Raw genomic sequence first — 26,281 nt, 5'->3', positions numbered from 1 at the left:
ACAAGGACACTTGCCTCCCCCTTTCTCACTTTTTTCTCGAAATATGAAACAATAAAAAGTGAATATACCTTATCAGGAAACAAAACTGTCTCAGGACTTGAGGAAGGGAGCAAAATGGTCGATTCAATTATGGAAACTTGCATTCGATTGCCTAATCATGATTCCTGGATGGGACTCAACCCCAATAATACTAGAGTCTGTACTTTACTAAGAAAGTGTAATCCCAAATATAACATTTGTCACTTTTGACCACTTTCTAAATGGCATTGTGTTCATACTTACAAGGGAGGTCGAGTCGGTTCGCCAGGAAATGATTTCATTGCTCCATGTTTGCCTGCCCCATTGTCACTGAAATCATTACAGTACTATGAGAACCCGAGCCATCTGCTGTGCATCATCATACCGCTCTTGACCAAGTAGACTGTAATCATTCCTCCTATATTATTACTGACAATACACCTCAATAGTCATATTTAATTCCATACAACATTTTTTTTTATTATAATAACAAAATCAATCACAAATATAGTGTCATGGCACTATAGCTTACCAAGATATGTGGTCAACAGCGAAAAGGACAACCATATAAATAAGTTGGTGTAACACTATTACGAAAAAAAGTAAGAAAATCTAATTGCTTTGAACAATATATAAAGGCATCATAAGAAATGGCATGCATGCAAAGTTCAGTGCCCTCAGTCAAACAGGTTTGTTTGTTCGTTGTTAAATGCCGCACTCAGCAATATTCCAGCTATATAACAGCGGTCTGTAAATAATCGGGTCTGGACCAAAACATCCACTGATTGACATGAGCATCGATCCACGCAATTGGGCTATGATGACATGCATCAATCTAGTCAGTGAGCCTGACCACCCTATCCAGTTAGTCATCTCTTACGACAAGCATAGTCGCCTTTTACAGCAAGCATGGGTTGCTGAAGACCTATTCTAACCCGGAAATTCACGGGTACTGTGGAGATGTTATTTACATATATCCAAGAATACATTTTGAGAGCATATAAGGGCAAAGTCAAGTAAAGATCAAGTGAAGGTAATATTTCAAAGCGCATTTGTGTTGAGTTCCTCTGCTAACCACACACATACAAATTTTCATTACATTTCAAACATTATAAATTGGCTTATAAATTTATTTATTTTTTAATAAGATGTTTCAATCTGATTTTCAATATGGTTGCCACTGCATCCACATTCAAAATCGAATTCAAACCTTTTAAATAAAATCTGGAGTTCATGCTATATTAGTCCTGTGGCTTCTGAGGCCATTGCGGCCATATTGACCATCAGATTAAAAGAGCTAAAACTAATTCAGTTTTCATCATTAGTGGAGCAAAACTTTAAGATTCATAGGTGCAGCGAATTTGGAGACGTATCTCACTTGACTTGCTGCCAGGTTAGCTAAAATTAAGCATACACACCTGAGTGGTTTAGGTTTTGATTTTGGCGATCCTGATCTGAAAACAGCCAACAAAACGCAATTAACTACAACTTGCACACAAACCACATGTGCCTGGTACACAAGGCTGTTCAACATTGGTATCAATATCCAAAATGCCTGGGACCAAAATTAATAAACAATAACACATAGCATCATGTGATCAATCATAATATCAACTGAAGACGTTTAACAGTCTTTCAGGTACACAACAAATCCAACTCACATGAAATTAGTCATCAGGGTCTGCTTCCTCTGGCTTTCTGCCATCTTGCGATATTTGTCCTGAAGACAAGAAAATATAGAGTCAGTTTAGAGCCAGCCATGCCCCTGCAGTATGATTTATTTTGTTTGTTGTCTAACGCGGCACTACAGCTATATGACGACGGTCTGTTAATAATCAAGTCTGGACCAGACAATCCAGTGATTGACATCATGATCATCGATGCACGCAATTGGGATACAATGACAAGCATGCTGGAAAGGATGTCCAATAAAACTGGCAGTGGCAAGAACTCCCTTTACCATTTCCTTCTTCCTTATTTCTACATCTGATTGGTCAGTATAATTTTAATGAAATTCAAGGGCAGGTAATTTGGTGTGTGTGTGTTTGTTCTTTTACGCCGCACTCAGCAGTATTCCAGCCATATAACAGCGGTCTGTAAATAATCGAGTCTGCACCAGGCAATTCAGTGATTGACATCATGAGCATCAATCCACGTAATTGGAATCGATGACATGCATTAACCAAGTCAGTGAGCCTGACCACCCGATTCCATTGGTAGGTTTACTGAAATGCTAGCCCTGGATATGGAAGATGAAGTTCCTCTTGTTTTATCATAGCATTTTGAGCTCAAGTTAGAAATCACACATCTTTCATGCAATAAGATTTATTATTTGCTTCTGGAGACGAAGCTTTCAGCTGCATCTATTATTGTCAGTTCAGGAATGATAGTGCACTAACTCATATGTTCAGCATGGTATAGTCCAACCACTAAGTTAGAATGAGATTCTTTCATGTTTTTTATCAAAGCTAGATTATTATAGATGATTGGAATAATGTCACAAGGGGACAATTGAATAATTTGAGAGCATGTCAGCCGGCAATAACCACAAAACGCTGTCAAAAATATATTTTTGGAAAAAGAAGAACTCTTTTGATAAGGATGCAAATGGCTGAATCGAAACTGACGGGCAAACTGTAGACATGTCAGGTAAGAAAACCCACCAGAAATGGTATCATTGTTGGATTACACCAGTAGCCTGACACACCCCTTGGACAAGGGTTACCTATACAGGCATAAAAGAATAGCTATAAATATATTCTGTAAATTTTGTACCTTTTCGTCTTCAGGGAGTTTCTTGAACTGCTTGGTAAGTGAGACTGTGAGGTCGGATTCACTGGTGTCCGAGTCGTTGCCGATCAGGTCCTTGCACTGCTCCTCGATGTAGTAGGACAGAGCTGACCGCAGTGGTTCCGTGTGCTGCACAGACAAGCACAACTGTACACAACACCATCCCGGGTGCAACACATGCCTTCTCAAGTTCATGACCAATACCATATTCAACCCAATACGCCTAAATAAATCTGCAGAAAAAGGGGGGATGTGGTGAGGTCGGGGTGTAAAACACTCAAGACCAGTGAAGACCATCATATAGTGTTTCATAACCTGACATAGTGACCTCGTTCCACAATGATGCAGTTTGAAAGTAAGAACAACCAGTATTTAAAGAACAGTGGAGTTGGTTGGTTGGTTGGTTTGTTGTTTTACGCCGCACTCAGCAATATTCCAGCTATATCACAGAGGTCTGAAAATAATCAAGTCTGGACCAGACAATCTAGTGGCTGACATCATGAGCAACGATCTGCGTAAGTGTGGATACGATGATATCCATCAACCAAGTCAGCAAGTCTGACCAGCCGATCCTATTATTAGCCTTTTATGACAAGCAAGGGTTGCTGAAGACCATTTCAAACCCAGACCTACAACAGACTGTGAAACACAACATACAGCATTCAATTGACAGGGCATATGAAGTAGCATGTGTTCATAAACATTCTTCTGAGACCTGTCAGACATTTTCAAGGCAGTCCTTATGAAGGATTTGCATGATGCATTTGAGATGAAGTATGTATGGTTCCATGTTGACCATGGAGACTGGGAAGAGAATCAGTCAAGTCACACACTGTAACCACCTGATTCAATCCAGTCCAAGCCTACGACAAACATGGACTCCTTATTCAGTACAAGAATTGCCTTTAGGTAAGTGGGTTAGCTCGGTTGAAAGCCAGTCGAACAGTATTTCAGTTCCTCCCAACTTCATCTGGGAGGAAAGCCTGAAGTGATGCAAGTCTCCAACATTTACCATGTAAGTGATACCAGAGAGCATGGGTGTCGTGCTGACAGACCATGAAACAATCATCACAAATCAGGAGTTCAGACCCACGCTGACAATATTCTGGTCAGCTAAGGGGACACAACTCTGCACAGCGAACTGAGGCACCTTCCACAACTGAGTTACCTGCACCTCTCTTACAGCATGTCTGAGTGCTGCTTACTGCACAGGGAAAGTGTTTTGCATGTTTGGATGATTGAAACCACTTCACTTTCACCAACCTTAATGTGGTTTGCATATTCTTCCTTGATTCCAGTCGTACCATCCACCTCATCATCAGCAACGTCACCATTCACATCGTCACTGCTTGTCTGAAACCACAACATATATAATATACAGCATTGTGGGGACATGGAATTGAATACTTCGACTAACTGAGCTGAGTCAGGTCGTGCTGAATGGTCTACAAATATGATCAGTATCATTGAAGTCTGCCATGTTTATTTGTTTGTCTGTTGTTTAACACCGCACACAGCAATACTCCAGCTTTATGGCGGCAGTCTGTAAATAATCGAGTCTGGACCAGACAATCCAGTGAGTGACATCATGAGTATCGATCCAAGCAATTGGGATACGATGACATGAATCAACCTGCCCAACCAATCCTGTTAGTCGCCTCTTACGACAAGTATTGACGCCTTTTACAACAAGAATGGGTTGCTAAAGACCTATTCTACCCCGAATATACTTGATTATCCTGCAGCATATCAAAGATAAGTTTGTTTGACATTTCTTTTACCCAACTGTTTCTTGACATTTGGGTATTTTAACTTTACAACCTGTTTCGTAAGAATCTCAGCAAATCATTAAAATTAAAGGAATAGAAGTATACCCATCTGCGTCTGCTTGCAGCTCCCTCTTCGGGAAGCCATTTTTGTTTGCAAAACCTAGCATTGTAAGAAAGACACTATTTCTTTAATAACTTATCAGCAACCTTCGAACATGTTGAAGATACATTGACCAGGCACAATGTGCTTTTCAATTGGAATCTATCGGCAGTCAAGTTTGTTTCATGTTTGTCACACAAGTTTTTCCGAAAGTAACTCTGAGCTGGTACACAATCTAACAGTTGTAATATACACAAACGCTTTATCTAATAGTTGTAATTTACAACATTAGTTGCATTAGTTTTATGTTTATTTAAATAGCGGATTTATACTTTTTGATATGAGAGGATTTGATTTGTCTGCATATGTCAGTTTATTAAATAGATATTTTACGCAAATAGGCAGCTTATCTAGGGCTCTGCAACCCCAAACATGGAACTAGACATTAAGCTTTCATAAAATATAATCAAACATCCTTTGTTCTCAATAGTGGACAGCAATCACAGTGATGTTTGACATCTTTGAAACATTTATCTAAAAGTTGCTATCTGGAAACTGTCATATTTGTAAAGATACTCACTGAAAGAGTGTGGGCAGGTATCTTTCCCTTCTTGTTCCTCAGCTCCATCTGTCTCTTCTCTGGTGAGAGGCTCAAAAGGTAGTTGTTATAGGCAACAGCATACTCTGTCTTGGCCTGGAAACACCAGACACAGGTCGTTACATATTGCAATAATAGACAGGTCGTTATACAATGCACTAACAACAGACAGGTCATAACAATGCAGCAAACACAAACAGGTCATTAGACAATGTCATAAGGACAGATCATAACTCAATTGAGCCAAACAGCACCAGGTCATAACACAATGCTGCCAAACTGAGACAGGTCATAACACAATGCAGACAGACAGATACAGGTCATAACACAATGCTGCCAAATTGAGACAGGTCATAACACAATGCAGACAGACAGATACAGGTCATAACACAATGCAGCCAAACAGGGACAGACCATAACACAATGCAGACAGACAGATACAGGTCATAACACAATGCTGCCAAACAGAGACAGGTCATAACACAATGCTGCCAAACTGAGACAGGTCATAACACAATGCTGCCAAACAGGGACAGGTCATAACACAATGCAGATAAACAGAAACAGGTCATAACACAATGCAGATAAACAGAAACAGGTCATAACACAATGGAGCCAAACTGAGATAGGTAATAACACAGTGCAGACAGAGGCAGGTCGTTGAGCATGACCAAGGAAAATGTACCTGGACTTCACATGAAATGTATGCACGAAAATGAATGAAGGGAAATGGTTGGTTTGGTTGGTTGCTTTGTTGTTTAACGCAGCACTTAGCAATATTCCAGCTATATGACGGCTGCCTGTAAATAATCGAATATGGTCCAGACAATCCAGTGATTGATATCATGAGCATCGATCCACGCAATTGGGATCAATGACATGCAACAACCAAGTCAGCAAGCCTGACCACCCAATCCTGTTAGTCGCCTCTTACCACAAGCATAGTCGCCTTTTCATACTTTTCATCCATCCCAACAACATTTCAGCTATATCACTGCAGCCTGTGACTATCTCAGTAAACGAGTGAGCCACACAACAAGTGGTTGATAGGGACCATCAAGCAGCACCTTACAGGGGACACCGGTCAGGCTCTTGTTTCAGTGGATCAGAATCATTGGGACTGTTTGTTTGTTTGTTTAACGCCACACTCAACAATATTCAATCTATATGACAGCTGTCTGTAAATAATCAAGTCTGGACCAGATAATCCAGTGATTGACATCATGAGCATCGATCCACGATATTGGGATACAATGACACGCATCAACCAAGTCAGCCTCACCACCTGATCCCGATAGTCACTTCTTACGACAAGCATATTCATCTTTTATGGCAAGCATGGGTTGCTGAAGACCTATTCTACACCGGATCTTCACGGGTCCATCGGACTAAGTTTGCCCATGAATAACAGATGGATGAAGAGAGGCTGGTTATAGGCAGGGTCCATCTTTCCATGTCAATATACATGCATTTCGGCAGTAAACAGCTTTTACATTCTATCCAATACTCTCTGCATACTCACCAACTCATCAAAAATCCTTGTTTTACACAAGTCAGTAATTTCCTAGCTATTTTACAGTGACAGTAACTCATCAAATCTGGGTCAGGCAAACCAGTGGTTGACAGCATGAGCTATGTCATGTGGGCAAGATGGTGCAGCCAGGCCACACATTGTAACCACCAGTTGCTCACTGGTCAGCTCTTATGACAAGCATGGTCTTCATGATAGAAATACACTAAGTTTTACCATTTATCCGCGTCAGAGGGACTATATCATACCTGCTTGACCTCCTTGTTGTAGACATCTTTCTCCTCCGCACTCATCTGTTTCCATTCACGAATTATTTTGCTTCCAATGTGTCTGAAACTCTTCCCACTATCCTTTAGCTCAGCCCATCGACAACGTTGGTACGCTCCCAGTCCACTTCTACAAAATACAACACTGTTTTAACAGAGCCTCGTTGGTAGAGCCTTGATTTTTTTAAAAGTTGGTTTGCAGATCCACCCACCCAAAATGGGAAGAAAATAAAATAAAAATCACATTAAACATTAATAATAAAAAAAATTAATGAAAATATGAAATATTTTCTTCATAACTTGAAACGCTGTAACAATGTGACTTGGCCATCAAACCTTGCCTTTCTAACACCTCCTTTGTATTTTAAAATGTAATAAAATGTAATAATAATATGCAGCACACAGAGAATAAATGTATCAAATCTTTTAATATAGTCGATGTTTAAATGAACAAGTTCCATTGTCACAATTTAAAAAGTCCATCCTCCCCATCAAACTGATGTTTTTTTATGAAATATCCAAAAACCAACTAATTAATAAAAGAAGCCAAGTCTACCACCTCCACAAAATACAACACATACTGTAAGGATCCAAAGATCAAACCAGCATAGTGCCAGTGTAAAGGTGTTGCTTGGCAGGGTCAATGTGAAGAGGGTGCGAGCCAGGGACAGCTGACAAACCCAGTTCAACACTCTTTTCTTCTTGTGTTAGTGAGTGAGTAAGTTGGGTTTAACGCCGGTTTTAACAGTATTCCAGTTATATCGCGGCATGTCAGCTTAATGTGGCAGGAAAGCCCAAAGTGATGCAGGTCTCAGACGTTTACCACTTCGGTGAAACCCACGAGCACGGGTATGGTGCTGACAAACCTAGAAACATAATCGGGGCAAACCGGGATTCGAACCCACAATCATAGGTTTCTGGCATGCCCAAGGGACGCAACTCTGCACAGCGAATCGCAGCGCCTTAGACGACTGGGCCACCCATGCCCCCGTCTTCTTGTGTTAGGCTAATATGGTAATACATGCCTCATTAATGTATTTTGCTTTTCACTTACTGTGGTGGTTTAACTGGTTTCCCCTCAGCAATGTCTAGCAAGTTCTGCTCTGACTTCTTCAGACAGGTCGACTTTGGGACAAACGTCGGGTGTACCCGTTGGTAGACCGCACACTGATGCTGAATGGCATATATCATTGTATTAGTGAGTGTGTTTATGTATTAAGAATTTATGGATGTCCATTTTTTTATTATGAGGAACACAACGTTTCAGAGTATATACCTACTTCCTCATCTTCACCTGATGAAGGGCTAAGTAGTGAGTGAGTGAGTTGGGTTTAACACAGCTTTTAACAGTATTCCAGTTATATCGCGGCGTGTCAGCTTAATGTGGGAGGAGAGCCCGAAGTGATGCAGGTCTCAGACGTTTACCACTTCGGTGAAACCCACGAGCACGGGTATGGTGCTGACAAACCTAGAAACATAATTGGGGTGAACCGGGATTCGAACCCACAATCATAGGTTTCTGGCGTGCCCAAGGGACGCAACTCTGCACAGCGAATCGCGGCGCCTTAGACGTCAGGGCCACCCATGCCCCTAAAGGGCTAAGTAAATACTCTGAAAAGTTGTCTTCCTCATAATAAGGACGTTGACATCCATAAATTCTCTTCCTTATGCACTAAGTAATATTCCATCTGTATAACAGTGGCCTGTAAGTAATAGTCAGGACCAGACAATTCAGTGATTGATATTATGGAGTAACTATCACACTGTCAAGAAACATTGACACACCATCAAGCAAGTCACCAAACCATCTGATCCATTTGCCTTTTACAGCCAGCATAGGTTGCTAGGGGCCAATTTCAACCTGGAAACCCCATCAGTTTATCATCATGTTAACAAACATTGGTTTACAATGATGCTGATGGGCATATATCATTATACAAACTAACACTGGTTTATACTGGGTCTAAGGGGTATGTAGGGGGCGGAGTGGGCAAGCGGTCAAAGGCGCTAGGCTAGCAAATGCCAGGTGCCGAGATCGTATCCCGCTATTGACCGGCTTGTTATTCAGCCTATGGACCAACAATGTTTTCAGGTCCTTACAGTGTCGTCACTACGTCTAGTGTACAGTACATTCACCCTGTGCACTCAAAAGAACCCACTCGTCTGATGGTAGATGACCAGATGGTGGGAACACGAATACGTACATAAACACAAGTGTCAAAACGTTTGGTGTCACCAAGTGACTTAGTTCAAATGTGTCTCTGTTCACCCAGCATGGAATGGGTACCTGATGTGAGATTAATGTAAAAACATTTTTGCGACCTGGTTGTATACTCCCCACGGAGTTGAGAATGATAACTGGAACCGGAACGAATGACTAGTCAGGGAACAAATAAAACCACATTTGATCTGATACCAGTTCCTGGATGCCTGCGGTATATAAATGTATAATATAATAATAATAATAATCATACTGTATCCACCTTATAATCTTCTTCAAATGCTTTCACGGCTCGTCTGATCCACTTCAGCAGCTTCTTCTCCTTCAGCTTCTTCCACTTCCTCGTTGCTGCCTCACTAGCCTCCTTGTGGTTCAGCTGCAACAAACATATGTCATTACTTCTTGCTTGTACACAGTATTCTAACTGTCCAAATTTCTATAGCTTTTCAGTCTAATGTCGATCCCTTGAGCATCAAATTGTCGAGGTCTGAAGGACTGAGGATCTATCGACTTGATCAGTGGAGAATTGGCAATCCAATGAAGGTTATTGAACTGTGTTGATGGGTAGAGATGTCAATCTATAGAGGGGTGACGATATGTCAATCTCTCAAAGAGTGGTGATCGGTCAGTAGATGGCGATCCGATGCCGGATGCCTGTGGCAATCCCGTGGATGATGCCCATAGTCTGGTGACTGTGAATCCCTTGAGAGCTTTCGATCAGGTGATAGTTGACGAGCTGTTAACGATCCCTGTGGACCCTGAGGTGATTGTCGATCCATCGAAGTAAGAAACTATGATAAAGTCTTGGTTCCATCTGATGGCTGGAGAGCTGTACTGACGTCAGCAGAAAACCGTAGTGTGCGGCTAGTCCCAGAGCCCCCCACAGGGGAAGAGAGGCGACTCCAGCATAAAGGGATCACTCCTTCTAGAGAATAATAAAGAATCATCAGAAGACTGAACGGTGTGGCGGTTAGTAGATTGCGAGACAACTGTAGATGACTGGGGTCCCTCCCGTGCACGGGTGGGTAGGTCGGCAGTAAGAAAAGAGTCGGAGAGAGTGTTCTCTTCAATTGACAACAATATAACGGTTGGGGAAGAAGTCTCGCGAGAAGACGAAGGAGGCACTGAAACGGAGAAGAGTACTGTGTGTTTCGGTTTCTTCACAGCCGAGGGACCAAGCTCTGAATCGTGGACAGATGTTTTAGAATGCCAATCAACTGACCGCTTGTGGCATTTACAAAGGAAAGTATTTAACTCCGTTACCAAATGATTACAACATTTCTGACATCCATTATCCGTAGCACAGACACCACGACAATCACAACACACAGAACGGGGGTCATGAGAATAAAGACGCTTACATCCTTTACAGAGGGGGCATGACGGCTCCATTGGAGTGTGTCATAAGTAGATAACTTTGTAGCAGTTGTAAACAGTGGAAAGACTGTACTCTTTAAAAAACTCTTATAAAAAAGCCCATATGTATTCTCGGTTCTTAGACGATCCTTTTCGCTAGGTCCCCATGACGATTCCGGGGTAGAATAGGTCTTCAGCAACCAGTGCTTGCCGTAAAAGGCAACTGTGGTTGCCGTAAAAGGCGACTTCCGGGATCGGGTGGTCAGGCTCGCTGACTTGGTTGATGCATGTCATTGTATCCCAACTGAGTGGATCGATTCTCTTGATATTAATAACTGGATTGTCTGGTCTATACTCGATTATTTACAGACCACCGTCATATAGCTGAAATACTGCTGAGTGCGGCGTTAAACAACAAACCAACCAACCAACCCATTCGCTAGGCGATAAAGAGAATAAGGGTGCAGGGAACACCAGGCGACCCATGAGTGAGTGAGTGAGTGAGTTGGGTTTAACGCCGGTTTTAACAGTATTCCAGTTATATCACGGCGCGTCAGCTTAATGTGGGAGGAAAGCCCGAAGTGATGCAGGTCTCAGACGTTTACCACTTCGGTGAAACCCACGAGCACGGGTATGGTGCTGACAAAAGGCGACCCATGAACACAGCAGTGATGGTAGTGAAGTGTGGAAGTCAGATGTCAGTATAGGATATTTCTGGCATTGTTGCTGACTTTTTAACTGAATCAGGGAAGAAGTAACACGCTTTTCCCAATGTATGAATCTGATGAGGAAGTGTACGGGAGTAATCAGGTTGGTACTTACTTCAGGATCGGCTTCAATCAGCCTTGTTATTCTGTCCTCCAAAAACATACTGAGCGGTGTCAGACACTTTGGTGCCTTCATTTCAGCAGTGAACAGTTCTGGATACTCCTCTCTGCAACAGATACATATACAGTAGAACACGGATATAACGAACACGGATAGAGCGAACAAACGGATACAACGAACTGTTAAAAAATCCCTGATTTATCTCCTACATAATATCATATAAAGGTTACGTATATAACGAATTCTCTACAGCGAACTAACGGATACAACGAACTGATATTTGATCACCGACAAGCCCATCTACAACTAATTAGTGATAGTGTCAATCAGTTTCAAGTGTCACTGACAATTGGTTGTACGCAATCAGAGGTGAATCAACACAATCGCGGCGAATCAACACAATCAGCGGTTACGGATAAACCTTGTTAAACTTAAGTAAATGTTATCAATTGAATGCTATGAAGTGATCACTGCGACTACAAGTCAATGCTGCAGTTACGTGTATTGTGATTTGTTTTATACAAGATGGCGGAAGTATCCGAGCATAGCTGTGTATAACGAACAACAGATATAACGAACTGAATTCTCTGGTCCCTATTAGTTCGTTATATCCATGTTCTACTGTATATACATAGGCTCTGTGTCGTGGTATACATACACCTACATAGTGGGAGGTCAGTGAAGGAACATGAGTGAAAGAGTTGTGCCGGGGTGTGCCGGTGTGTGAAAAGGAATGAACGAAGTAGTGTGACTGTGTGAAAAGGAAAGAACAAAGTAGTGGGTGACGGTGTTTGAAGAGGAATGAATGAACTAGTGTGTTACTGTGAAAAGGAATGAACAAATTAGTGTGTGACTGTGAAAAGGAATGAACGAAGTAGTGTGTTACTGTGAAAAGGAATGAACAAATTAGTGTGTGACTTTGTGAAAAGGAATGAACGAAGTAGTGTGTTACTGTTAAAAGGAATGAACAAATTAGTGTGTGACTTTGTGAAAAGGAATGAACGAAGTAGTGTTACTGTGAAAAGGAATGAACAAATTAGTGTGTGACTTTGTGAAAAGGAATGAACGAAGGAGTGTTACTGTGAAAAGGAATGAACAAATTAGTGTGTGACTTTGTGAAAAGGAATGAACGAAGCAGTTTGTGAAGAAGGGAGTGTGTGCATGAGTAAGGAGGAGTAGGAATGAATGAGTGAAACAGACATGATACTTGCAAAAATAGAAGCAACCCCTTCACTGGCATTTCTATAAAGTTCTTAAAATACATGCATGTACTTTTAGCCCCAAAGCATTACTTCCAGACCTTGGCATCAATTCAGACAACTTTGCAAAATCCGACAAATTGACAAGTCTCAGGATTCTACAAATAGAAGTGGCACAGTAACTGGCAATGAATGACACAACCACGTTTCACAGTAACCTCAAAGATGACCTTGACCTTTGATAGACATGCCACCACTGTTATTGGTGAGGTGAGGTGGAAATGGGTTTAACGTCGCGTCCAAGATTATTGCACTTATATAGCGACGTGCGTGTACGTGTGTGTGGTTGTGTGGCTGCTTGTACTAGTCCGGACTGATGCCGATTTAAAGTGCTAGCTCACTGAGATACCATGCTGCAGTTTAACATGAATACCCCACTCAGACACAGTATACTGACTCCGAGCCGAACAGTCCTTGTTTTAGCCTTAATGCCGAGCGCCAGACAGGGTAACAACAAGTACCATCTTTTAACGTCTTTTGGTATGACGCGGCCGGGGATCGAACCCCGGACCTTCCGCTCTCCGGGCGGACGCTCTACCATTAGACCACGGAGAGCGGTACCACTGTTATTGACTGGGCATTAGGATCTGTAAATAGGAAGTTTCATGCCTGTTGGATGTCATAAAAACCTTAATTCCAACCTTGATCTTTGATTTATTTGGCAAAAAGATTTTCTAAAGCTTTCAAAAGAAGGTCCAAGTGAAATTTGTCCATTGTATGATGCCCTCTAATGTAAAACTTTTGTGGTGGATTAGAGAGAATGTATGAAATGACACTGAACTACCGTATATCGCTGTGTATAGGGCAAGCTTTTCGTACTTAAAATTAGGGGGCTTAAAAGGGGGGGGGGGGGGTCGTCTAATACACAGGGTTGAAGAGTTTTGATGTTTTCACAATACCTCAAAGGTTCAATGATGTGTTCATGTTTTACAAAAGCCTGAACGCTGACCCTGACCTTGGAATAACGTCTAAAAAGCCGGGCCCTTCCTACAAAAATACATACCAAGTTTAATGAGAGATGTATGAATACTTTTTGAGAAGGATATATTTTTGTGCATGTGTGCAATCATGCAATAGTTGCAAGCCAGTGGCTACACAGCAACCCAAGACTTACTTGAACTTGGCAAATTCTTCTTTATAAGCCTCCATGTTTTGGTTGTATTGTTCTTGATATTTTTGCTGAAATGAGAACAGAAGTCACTTGGAACTTGATGCACACCTAATCTCATTGTACACCTTGTGAGTGAGTGAGTGAGTGAGTGAGTTGGGTTTACCACAGCTTTTAACATTATTCCAGTTATATCGCAGCGTGTCAGCTTAATGTGGGAGGAAAGTCCGAAGTGATGCAGGTCTCAGACGTTTACCACCTTGGTGAAACCCACGAGCACGGGTATGATTCTGACAAACCTAGAAGCATAATCGGGGCGTACTGGTATTCGAACCCACAATCATAGGTTTCTGGCGTGCCCAAGGGACGCAACTCAGCACATCGAATCGCATGGCCTTATACGACTGGGCCACCCGTGGCCCCTGTACACCAAGTGCAGTAAGGACCAACAAGCAGAGGTCTGGTTAATAATCACCGAGCTTTGCTTACTTCATCCTCTCATCGCTTCATCAAAATCAGCTGTCACTACACACAGCAACAGATAGGCACATTAAGCAAAGTGAGCTGATGGAACTTTTGGAAAACTCACGGAAGTTTGCTCACCCAAAATGAATATTAAACATAACAAAATCATTAGCCATGGTCAACGGGACAGCGATTCCCTAAATCCTTGTAGCTTGCATGTTAAGCTCTAAATATCTCTATGGTCTACAAAAATTGATCCAATTTAAGAAATATTTACTTTCTTCTTTGCGGACAGGTTTTTGTAGAGTGAAGCAAGGATCTTTAGCACTTCTGAACCTGTCAGGTTGGGGTTCTTTTTCCGGACTTTTTTCTGCTTGTGTTTGATGAACATTGTGAAGATGTTGGAAGGCTTTTTCGGCATGCGTTGCTGGAAAACCAAAAAGGAAGAAGTGCAAGTAGGCTGGGATATCATGGCTTTGAACAGGATACAGTTACAGATACTTCCTCATAGTGAAAACAAGAAAACCTGACTAGAAAAGTTACTGCAAGGACTTTCAAAAACAGAAGTTGCACCCTCACAGCCATTTCTGAAAAGTCCCAGTCATCACTACACCATTCCAGTGTGATACCACTACCCCCCGTTCTGTGAGCTGCGAATGGCTGTAAGATTGCTGGTGCAGCGTTACGCAATATTAACCCGTTCACAGTTTGGTGAAATGCATTTCTACTACAACATCATACGAGATTAAAGTACCTTGCCCCATCTAACATGACGAGGAACCTAAAGGCACTTCGACTGGGATGACATCTAATAACGTCCGACTGGAGATAACACATGTCTCCAGCTACACTAATACAAAAGTTACTTGACCTTACGGTTTATATATATATATATATTGTTTATTCACAAAAAAGTGTCAGGCCATAGGCCTATTACACAGAACTATTTACAGAGAGAGGGAGAAAAAAGAATTACCACTATTTTACGTAAACGTAGACTGCTAGATTTCGTATGATTTTAAAGTTATTGGATGACATAAGAGCATTAAATTTATTTTTAGAAGGGGTTGTAAAATATTTAGGAGGATTGTATTCAGCTCTTAAATCACTATAAGCATTGCATATAAGCACAAAATGATAATTGTCCTCAATAAAATTCTGGTTACAAATAAAACACAGTCTCTGTTCTCTAATTTCCTTAATATATCGACCGGTCTCAATTAGCAGATCTATACATTTCTGTACTCAATTTAATGACTTCACTTCTGGTTTGGGAAAACATATGTCAAATGCATGACAACTCAAAATTCCCATGCCTCTACCTTACGTTACCTTATAAGAAAGTTAGATGCATTTCTGATTTCAATCACCAATAATTTCATCCAATCAAATCCTTGATTTTTTCAAATACCCGGTAATAAATTTGTGTCCAAGCTTTCAAAAACATAGTCAGACAAACACAAGGGTTGATTTAATACACAAAGATTGGTTGGTTTGTTGTTTTACACCGCATTCAGCAATATTCCAGCAATATGATGCTGGTCTTTAAATAATTGAGTCTGGACTAGACAATCCAGTGATTGATATCATGAGCATCAATCCATGCAACTGGGATTGATAACATGCATCAACCAAATCAGCGAGCCTGACCACCTGTTAGTCGCCTTTTATGGCAAGCATAGTCACCTTTTACGAAAAGGTAAGCATAGTCTCCTTTTAGGGCAAGCATGTACTACGCAAAGAAACAGAACTACCTGTACCACAAAATCACCAATTCAGTGATCTTGACCTTTACTGAAGGTCATTCAAAGCCTTATCATTCCAATGACCCACACTAACATGCCTTAGGATGATACAGTCATGCCCCGCTTATACGGACTTCAGATATCCGGAAACCTCGGTTCCCGGACGATTTTCATTCAAAACGAAATAATTACTATATAAATTTACACGTATATCCGGAAATTCAGTTTCCGGAACCAGACGGTCATTTTCATACACAAAACACTGAAATGCACACAAAATTGTCTCACTTATCCGGACAATACACTTCCGCTGGTGGTAATCCTTCCGCTGTTGGTAATCCTTTGATTCGTGAGAAGTCAATTAACCAAGTGACACTGAGTTACGTTTGAGACGAGCTTGTTTATTGTACATGTAATCCCCTTCGATAAATATGGCGTCTGTGGAGGTCAGAGGTCAAAGTCGTGTAAGGATGGCCTGTCGACCAGCGAACAGAAGCGACACGCAGTTACAGCGCGCGAAAAAAAGGGAAATTTGTCTGTTTAAAGAAAAACACCCGTCAGCAAGTTTAGAAACCATCAGTAAGCATTATTGCACTGCATTTGGACATACCATAGGAAAATCGACAATTGGTGACAGTTCAAACTTCCATGACAGACTTTTTGAAACGTGTATGAATAAAGATTGAGTGGATGTATCTGTTTGCTCTGTCATCTGTCATAAGTTGCATAATTGAAGGGAAGTAACTCTTCCAGTAAGAAGCTGGTTTCAGTTATACGGAAATTTCGTATATACGGACGAATTGTGAAATGACGCAAGTGTCCATATAAACGAGGCACGACTGTATTTACCAAATTTCACTACAGTGAATACTTCTTCAGTAATTGTAAACATCATTCATTTTTTAATGTATGACCTTGAGAGTGATTTTGACCTTCAATATTTCAAGAATATTCCAAAGGGCTACTAAGCATATAAATCAAAGATGATGTCCCTAGTGGGAATTTAATAAAACAAAAATATAGCACAGGCTACTCCTTGAAAATAGGTCACTATGACCTGATGACCTACCATTGCATCATGACTACCATCACTTGTCATACATAAGTATTCAAACAATACAAACAATACAAGCATACATGGCATAAGACAACAAATATTGACCCCCCAAAAAGCATTAAAGTCCCTCATGACCTTCTCTGATCACAAACGTAACTCCTCAACCTTGGCCTTCAACAAACATTGTTCAGGCTATGACCCTTGGTATGAAATATTAGTGTGTCAAAAACATATTCTTGGGCTATTAGTGAGGTATTATAGATGACATGATATCCTTGAGATGTCTAATCAACTTGTGGTTTCAAAAGCAAAGTGTGGCAGTGGTAAATATCAGACAAACTACAAAGCATTAACATGGGACTGCTGAATAAAACACTGTTTGAATGGGCCTCCTCTACTCACCACCTGTCCTTGTAACAGCCTGGGTTGCCTGCCATACATACACTTCATATTGTTCAGCAAGTCTGTGGCAGTCTGATTCAGGCGAACCTACCAGAGGGAGAACAATATCCAGCTTGTATCAAGACTCAACAAAATCATGCACTGATGATGCAACAATGTTTCCACTTTCAAAGGAAAAGAATGGTGCAAAGGCAGAGAGAAAACTCAGGGTGTGCAGAATGTTATTTGTTGTGATATAAATACAGTCCCGTTCATCCGACAATGGTGGTTGCATATAACTATGTCGGATTAACGAGTATGTCGGATAAACGAAATTAAGTAGAATCAACGATCGTGATCGAAAATAGGACAACAACATGATAGAAAATGATACAAACACGTAATAAAAAAATAAAAAATGAAATATTCATATTGTTTTGTTACATTGTTAGCGGAATATGTTTCTAATCATGCAACCTCTAAAGTTTAACACAAAACAACTGTTGACTGTATGACTTATTCAAAATACTTTAAAAAGCATAGTCTAAAATATCTGTAATAAATTGTATCTGATTTTAATGAGATTGAGGTAATCTAAGCATGTGATTAATCCTGTTTTCTTTATTTAAAGCATTAATTGTTTACTGTTAAGCAAGTTTATCTCTGCAGCTGTTGTAATATGCAGCTACCAGCCGATTCAACTCGCATCAAAACACGGGCTGTGTACTCGCGGGCAGATGACCACGGAGTACGCTGATCACTGTGTCGGATTAACGAGACTGATTAATGAGTGATGTCGATAAGTTGTTGCAAATAAGGTGTGTCTGATTTAATCAGTTCCCATCGTTAGTGTCGGATAAGGCCAATTGTCGGATTAACGAGTGTCGGATTATCAAGACTTGACTGTACATACAATGTATCTTGAAAAGGGAATATTCCAGCTATATCACGGCACTCTGTAAATAATCGAGTCTGGACCAGACAATCCAGTCATTGACATCATGAGCATCGATCTACACAATTGGGATATGATGACATGAAAAACAAGACACCAAGCCTGACCACCTGAACTTGTTAGTCACCTCTTACGACAAACATGGGCTGTTGAAGACGAATTCTAAACCCGATCTTCACAGGGCCCAAAGGGGAGTGTGGTCGTTAATTGGCTTTGTAATGTAGTCTCTTTGATATGAGACTAAAGTATGATATAATTTATGTAGTATAATCTAAAACCAAAAGAGCTGGTATGCATGGTATGGGTGGTGCAGTCAAGTGAGGTGCTCGAATTGACTTTGGAGAATCGTGAGAATCACAATGATCCAGACATTTATTTTCATGTTGGCCTTACATCACCAGATACATACTGCATCAGAGCTACAGATAAGCAGGGTATTTGCGTAAAATACCTCCCAAAATAGTCAAAACCCAATTACCGTATTCGACGTAATAAGCGCCCCGCTCTAATAAGCGCCCATGGCGATATTTGCTAATATATTTGCTAGTGAACAATCCCAATTAGCACCCCTTCCGATTGATCAATGTACACAAGACTTATTGATTCGTGTATAATACTCACTCGTGTGTTATATGCACCCTTAATTGTGGGCAATTAAATTCTGGAAAATATATCTCTCGTGTATGATACGTACATACTTTTCTTTTGAATCATTTCAGGCTGTCAGCATAATCTACTGTACGAAATTTACAATTTTTCAACTCTGTTTTTGTTCTCACCAAAATTATATTCTAATAAGAGCCCACTATTTCCAATTTTGAGAGCGCCCCGGGCACTTAATACGTCGAATACGGTACTTTCAATTAATTTGCATACAGAAGTGCATGCATTAAATGAACAACTCAAATGTATAAAAACAGCTCGCGTAAATACACAATGACGCTTTTTCAGCATGCGTACAAAGGAGCTTATTTCCGAAACACAATTACGAGCTAATTTACTTTCCGAGCCAAGCCTATATATTTAGAAGGGTTATATACATCTAAAACATTGTTTCATTTTTTAATAATTTGTGATTAATAGATGAGTGAAAAAATATTGGTTAGCCAATATAAAATGTAATAAGTCAATTAAAATAGAAACCCTAACGTAAAAACTCAATTGCTCAAAAAGTTGTCTGGAGCTCTGCTACATTAAAAAGTTCAGGACCACCCAATTCTTTCATATTACTACAGTTAATCATGGCAGATTAACTCTATTGACATGAAAGATTCAGATGGTCCTTAATTATCTTTTCGTAGTACAGAAATATGTTAAAATGCTACAAAACATTAATATATTTCGTCTCCATGCTCAACTCCTGGGAGAGCAGTCATTCGGAAAAACATCAAACAAAAAACACAAAAAAGGTTTTCTGAGAATACAACCAGCATGACTAACAATCGATAAGTTGTCTGTTACTGCCAATCAAGATAATAATGCTAGCATACAATTAATTAAAAATATATGTGTGAACATAACTTGCTTATGTTAAAAAATGTGAACCTCTTTTATATGGCTCACTGTTTCCACAAGGTGATCAAGCAGTTATGACAGTCACAGACAGCGCATGGCAGCATCTTTGTTCTTGGCAGGCCACAAAGTTAAAAAAAATTCAAAGGAGCCACTTGGCTCTTAAATTCTTTTTTTCAAGGAGCCAAATAGAATTTCAAGGAGCCAAGGCAAAATGTAAGGAGCCAAAAGTAATGACTTGTAATTTAACTGAGCTTCTGCATAACAAAACACAAAAAAATCCATTAGTTTGAATAATCAGTTTGATATCATGAACAACAACTGTTGTTGAAGCTTTTGAGTTTTTCAGACAAACAAGCTTTAGAACATTGTGTCAGTAACATCATCAGAAAAGCTTTAGGACATCGTGTCAGTAAATCCATCAGACAAGCTTAAGAACATTGTGTCAGTAACATCATCAGAAAAGCTTTAGGACACCGTGTCAGTAAATCCATCAGACAAGCTAAGAACATTGTGTCAGTAACATCATCTGACAGTTTACCGGTGCCAGTTGTAGGTTTTGGTTCATCGAACGTGTCGACAGACGATGAAACTTCCGTGTCAGCTTCGCCATTCAAAGCATTCCGTATTTTCTTGAGTATACTGCGCATTTTTTTCCAAAAAAAACCACAGCTGTGTAGAAGGGGGTGCGCATTATACACGAAATAATGAGTTTTGATGTTTTTCCCCCATGGAAAGACATTACCGTGAGCCATGAGACATTACCGGAAATACCATGTCAACAAATCCATACTGAAGTACGCAAATTAATCATGTAATTACACTGTCTGACTATAAAAAGTGTTCTTTGTATATCTGGACTTATGTTTGTAACTTATTTCAAAATTACTTTTAATATTGTTTTAATTAATTTCGGCGAAATCGTGTGTGAAGCGATCGGAAGATTACCGCTATTGACGCCTTGAAACGAACTTTAGTTGACAGAGAATGGATACATATGTCATAAATGCCATACTTTGACTCGTTAAAAGGCATATTTGTTTTTGTTGGACGATTCTATGTCAACACTTAATTCTCGTGATCACGCGATCACATGCGCGAGAGCCTTGACGGAGACTGGTCAGACTGGTTCCATGGAAAACCATGTAATACCCGGTAATAGCAATCAGCTGCTTCGCTTAGGGTTATTATTATTTCAAATATGTTTAGTAAAAGCTGCATCTAAATTAACAAGATATCGGAATATATTATTCCTGATAAAAAAATAGTTTCAGATACAATTTTTGCCGATCCTTGCATTAAAACCCTGTAAAGTTATATCATTGGGTGTGTCTTGACTGAATCACCGGTAAATTCCAAGAAAATGTGTGTACAGCTGATTGCTGTGTCCGGCTTAGTTACGAGAAGATACACATGGTAATCTTAATCCCTGGATATAAAACAATGCCTAGAAGAACAAAAAAATACAATTTAAACGGTAAATCAACATGTTTGGTGATTTTTTATCTCAAATTTCGAATTTGTACTGACCAAGTTTCTCATCACCCGTTTGTTTGCCGGACTTCGCTAAAGGGGTAGATATATCTACGGTGTAATTTTTTTTCTGCGCTTGGTAGATCTATTCGAAAATTTTTCCCAAAAAATTACTGAATCCGCTAGAGAGGGGTGCGCACTATACTAAAGAAAATATGGTATTCATCATTTGCCGATCGACAACGATTTGTTGTTGTTTTGACTTGCGCAAATATGGAAAAATACTTCATGTTTTTGAACGGCGAAACGACAGCCACAGCTGTCACCTGGGCGGATGTCGTACAGCACATGCGTGGGTACTCAACTCTTAACATCATTAGTGCATTACTTAATAACGGAAAGTGCTTCCTTCATTCCAGGTATGGAGCTTCATATCGAAAGCGAAAACAGTACACATGGCCTAGCAGTGATCTAGTCGATGTTATTATGTTCTGATATCGATTTTTTTTCACTGAAGTTACCACACTTATATTAAAAACGATCTTTTCAAATATCTTATGACAAGAGATATTTAGTCGCCAAACTTAATTAAAGACAAGGAGCCAGTTGGCGACTGACATGAAAATACCAGTCGCAAAATACAAAACTAGATCGCCATGGCGACCAATTTAGTCGCAACTTTGTGGCCTGCTTGGTGAATTATCTTTCAACTGAAGGCTAAACACGGCTCATCCAAGTATAGTGATAATGTGTACATTAACAGCTGACTTGGTGAAAACATAACTCGGGAGTCATTATCTGGTGCTTATTTACATTGAAAGATTGTACTAACACTTGTACCAACAACTGATTACACTCTTATCAGCTCGCCTGACCCACATCATATGCCTGATACTGAATATCCGCTTATCCTGCTATTGAGGCAGAAGTTGAGCTAGTGAGAAAAGAAAATGCTGATACTCACTGAAACTGCTAATACCTATTACCGTATTAGTCATTTTTTAATTTATGGCACAGTTGTATTTTAATTTCGAAGGTCAGCACTCGCATTAATTTGGTTATGCATCAATATCATGATTTACATTTATGTATCTAGATATTTGCAAAAATACTTCACAATTTAAATCTTGATCTCAAGAGTAATTAATCTTGATAATATTACAAAAGAGCAAGTGTTCATAAACAATGACAAACATGATAGATAAACCTAGTCTGTCATAGGGAACCTCAAATAAACATATCCAACATGGCACTCATAAAAGTCTAGAAGAGTTGGCAAGTCTAGATTACTGCAGATTGAAGAGACTCTCTGGGCTCCTTTTTATAATATTTTATTAAGATAATTTAACATGGTTTTTTTCTGTAAAATATTTTAATTTCAACTGTTTGATAGGCATTACTTAGAAGTTGACGGATGACAAGGTAGACACAATTTTATGGATAACAACTTCTTTAATATTGTGAAGAGCGACATTTCGGTATAGGTCCTTATACCGTTGTCAAGCAAGACTGAATGAGAGACATAGTACAGAATATATATAGTAGGTGGAGGATTAAATGTCTACATTTTCATTTCAGATATGAATGTTGGTCTAAATGTTAGTCTAATGATAAACCCACACCAGTTACATTACACTTGAAGAGCAAGAGTTTCCGTGACATCAGCATGATCAGTGATACTTAGATACACAACTACTCGAACCATCAGTTTCTGAGATTGCGATATTCTATAAATAGAACAGAAACAATAGAATTACCTCCCATATTGACAGAAGTAGCATAGCGCCACCAGTAAGCATGGCAGATTACGGGAACATGCCGGCTAACTGTTGCACTTACAGGTAATAAGCATCCCTTCATTTAAACCTGTTCTGATCTTGTGGTTTTCTTTGTTAAAGTTTTGTGATAACAATAAATAAATGTATGAAGAAAGAGGTTTTAGAGCTGTATTTCAGTGATTTCATCATTTCTTGAGAATACAAATCATATCGCAAGATACCAGGTGATACTCAGCTCTACTCACATCCAACCATGCCCACTGGCTAATTCATAATATGATATGATAATACACCTACCCTTTTGAGCATCAAGTTGAAAACATCCGCACAATCCTGGCTTGAATATTCTCCAAACTGCACATCTTCCCAGTTAATCTTCTCCACACATCGGGTGTACCGCAATACGTCAGGTTTAGGAAGGACTCCTTCCATCCTCTCGAACAACTGCAGGATATCCTCAGCAGGCCACTCAGCCGGGTCTACAGACAGAAAATAACTTGATCAAGTTGATGCAAGAGGTGTACAGATGCAGATAAAACAACAGCTTAGAGGCACAAAGATGAGGATAACGCGGACCTTAACACACACCTAATGCAGTGAATGACAACACAGGGACTTAAAGCACCGAGAGATAAGACCTTGATCAAAACGCACAGTCCTTATGCAATTCTGAATTGATATCTCCATACAGTTTCTATAATTTAGTTCAAACAAAAATCTATGAGCATTGATAATGATATGATACAAGCATTTACCTGATCTGTTTCTTTCATCCACTTTCTCTTTAGTCTTCTTTTTCTTTTTGGGGGATGATGTTTCAACTGAAAAACATTACTTGTGTGATCATCGTAAAGAGTAACTGTTAATGATCCGTCAGCTGATCAATGCATGTAACATAGACTTAGACACAGAGGAAGAAGCTATGCCAGCAGCTGCACAAAGGAGTGTGTGTTTGTGTTTGGTTTAACACTACATTCATTGGTATTTTACATGCAGGACCAGGGCAGAATAGGTCTTCAGCAACCCATGCTTGCCATAATAGGTGATTATGCTTGTCGTAAGAGGCGACCAACAAGTTCGGGTGGTCAGACTCTGTGATTTGTTTGGTGCATGTCATCGTATCCCAATTCCGTGGATAGATGATCATGATGACAATCAGTCAATTGTCTGGTCCAGATTTGATTATTTACAGACCTCGGTCATATAGCTGGAATACTGCTGAGTGTGGTGTTAAACAACCAATAAACAAACATGTAGGTTTTACATGTTACCACCTTGGTGAAACCCATAAGCACTTGTATAGTTCAGACAAACAAATCATCCTTATCAGTGCGATTCTCGGATTCAAACACATGAACATAGGTTCCTGGCACACCTATGGGAGGCAACTCGACCTCCACATAGATTACTGCACCTTTGGGGAAGAAGTTACCAGTTTCCCTATTTACTTAGATCAAAATTAACCAGACAGTCTTGAAATACATCAATAATAGTTACATCCATGCCAAATTTCATTTGAGACAGTATAAATTTGCTTAAAAACAAAACAATATCCACTCCCTTAGGAACCAATATTATCGAAAATATAAACATCATGTTTCGAGGATTAGGTGATTGACACATCACTGTTGTGTGGTTAGTCATGGTTATTTTTCTTGTCACTCATTATGTTGCCGCGGTCTTCACACATATATTTACACATTATGAGAACAACCGAAAACTGCATACCATCGGATGTATCATCCACTTCTGAATCCGCCCTTCGTTTTTTCCTTGTGTCGCTTGGCATTTCTAATGACACTCACAAAACGTGATCGTGAAACCGGTGTCTTTATAGCTGAAACAAAATGGTACAATTTCTGGATTGAACTACGTTTATGTTCTAAAGCTAATGTTTACAATTCCACCGCTGCACGTGTATACTTTCGACTCTCGAGCTCGCTTCAATGGCGCTCAAGTTTCGACCAATCAGAAGTTGAGGATCAGACTCGTTCATATTGCAACTTCTGTCTGTATAATCGAGCATCCTGGATTTGTTATTTTGTATCTTAAGTAACAATTCAAAGGCTCTGCTTTAAACCTTTAAAGCACGTGGATACGGGCCTTATCTGCATCTTTGAATTATTACAGAACACTTTGACGATGATAATCTAGTGAGATATTCAACTTCAGACGAAACAGGAAGAAGACACTGTTGTGAAGACGCCGACACAAGCAACTGAATTCATAACTGAGATGAGGTTAGAATGTTTTAAGTCAAGGGCTCTTTATAAATCTTAAATATAGATACACCGGCAGAGTGTAAAGTGAAATATTAGTTTATAAATCTATAATGTCGAGTAAATTCAAAAGTGAATGTTGGGATATAGTACCTCGACTGTGGATATACCATGCGACACAAGGGCCCCGTACAAACAACAACCTAGAAGGTTTCCACTCCAGAATCGGCAAGTCCCTCCAGCACAAGCATCCAAACATCTTCAGATTTATCGAACTGATCCAGAAGGTGGAAATTTCGGAGAGAGCGAAACTAGCGCAGATTCAATTTGGAGCAGCACCGCCACCCAGGAAGGTTGTCTACAGAGAGAAGGAACAGCTTCATCGCCGTGAAAAGACACCCCTTCAGTACCTGGATGCAGTTGGTCCACTGATGATAAACAAGTTAAAATGACCGATAATCATAAATGACAATGAAATAACATTTGAATAAAAAATTGTGAACTCTACCCATCTTTCTTTCTTGTTACATGGGTGATACCATTTTACTTAAGGTTACAGGGTACTAAATACTGATGCAACCAGCCATAACGAGTGTTGTTTTAACGGGTCTGCGTTTTGGCAGGTCTACGTTTTGGGAGGATACCCGTTCCTTTCACACGGGGATGACCCAGGATGTGCAGATGAATTAAGATCAGGTGCTTATGAAATAAGGAATTAATGCATACTGTATGGTAAGGTAGTGTGTGTTTTCAGCATGCACCGCTCAGCGTAGTATGACACATATGATGCCATTTTCGCCAACTAAGTCTGGTGCCGTGAGGGTCAATTTAATTGGTGCCTTTTGGGCAAGG

The 26,281-nt window shown here is 40.0% G+C and overlaps 1 protein-coding gene across 2 annotated transcripts in view; it reads right to left on the bottom strand.

Annotated features, from left to right (window-relative positions):
- LOC124131684 (nucleolar transcription factor 1-A-like) overlaps window positions 1-25,159 on the bottom strand; it is a 33,674-nt gene extending 8,515 nt beyond the window's left edge. For both annotated transcript variants that reach the window (XM_046495134.2, XM_046495133.2), the window contains exons 1-16: window positions 24,939-25,159; window positions 23,966-24,031; window positions 23,508-23,689; window positions 17,514-17,600; window positions 14,587-14,736; window positions 13,851-13,915; window positions 11,472-11,583; window positions 9,556-9,669; window positions 8,127-8,245; window positions 7,055-7,202; window positions 5,258-5,371; window positions 4,072-4,161; window positions 2,794-2,937; window positions 1,680-1,738; window positions 1,437-1,472; window positions 283-348 (exon numbers count right to left, since the gene is read on the bottom strand). In XM_046495134.2, the coding sequence (XP_046351090.2) occupies window positions 283-348; window positions 1,437-1,472; window positions 1,680-1,738; window positions 2,794-2,937; window positions 4,072-4,161; window positions 5,258-5,371; window positions 7,055-7,202; window positions 8,127-8,245; window positions 9,556-9,669; window positions 11,472-11,583; window positions 13,851-13,915; window positions 14,587-14,736; window positions 17,514-17,600; window positions 23,508-23,689; window positions 23,966-24,031; window positions 24,939-24,999 (1,613 nt within the window). In that variant the 5' untranslated portion in view covers window positions 25,000-25,159. The remainder of the gene's footprint in view (window positions 1-282; window positions 349-1,436; window positions 1,473-1,679; window positions 1,739-2,793; window positions 2,938-4,071; window positions 4,162-5,257; window positions 5,372-7,054; window positions 7,203-8,126; window positions 8,246-9,555; window positions 9,670-11,471; window positions 11,584-13,850; window positions 13,916-14,586; window positions 14,737-17,513; window positions 17,601-23,507; window positions 23,690-23,965; window positions 24,032-24,938) is intronic.
- Window positions 25,160-26,281: the final 1,122 nt, after the last annotated feature.

The sequence above is a fragment of the Haliotis rufescens genome, unplaced genomic scaffold (genome assembly GCF_023055435.1).
Source record: "Haliotis rufescens isolate VD_foot unplaced genomic scaffold, xgHalRufe1.0.p SCAF_1, whole genome shotgun sequence".
Classification (NCBI taxonomy): domain Eukaryota; kingdom Metazoa; phylum Mollusca; class Gastropoda; order Lepetellida; family Haliotidae; genus Haliotis; species Haliotis rufescens.
The sequence above is the reverse complement of the archived record's forward strand: the minus strand, read 5'-3'. Positions and strand labels throughout refer to the sequence as shown.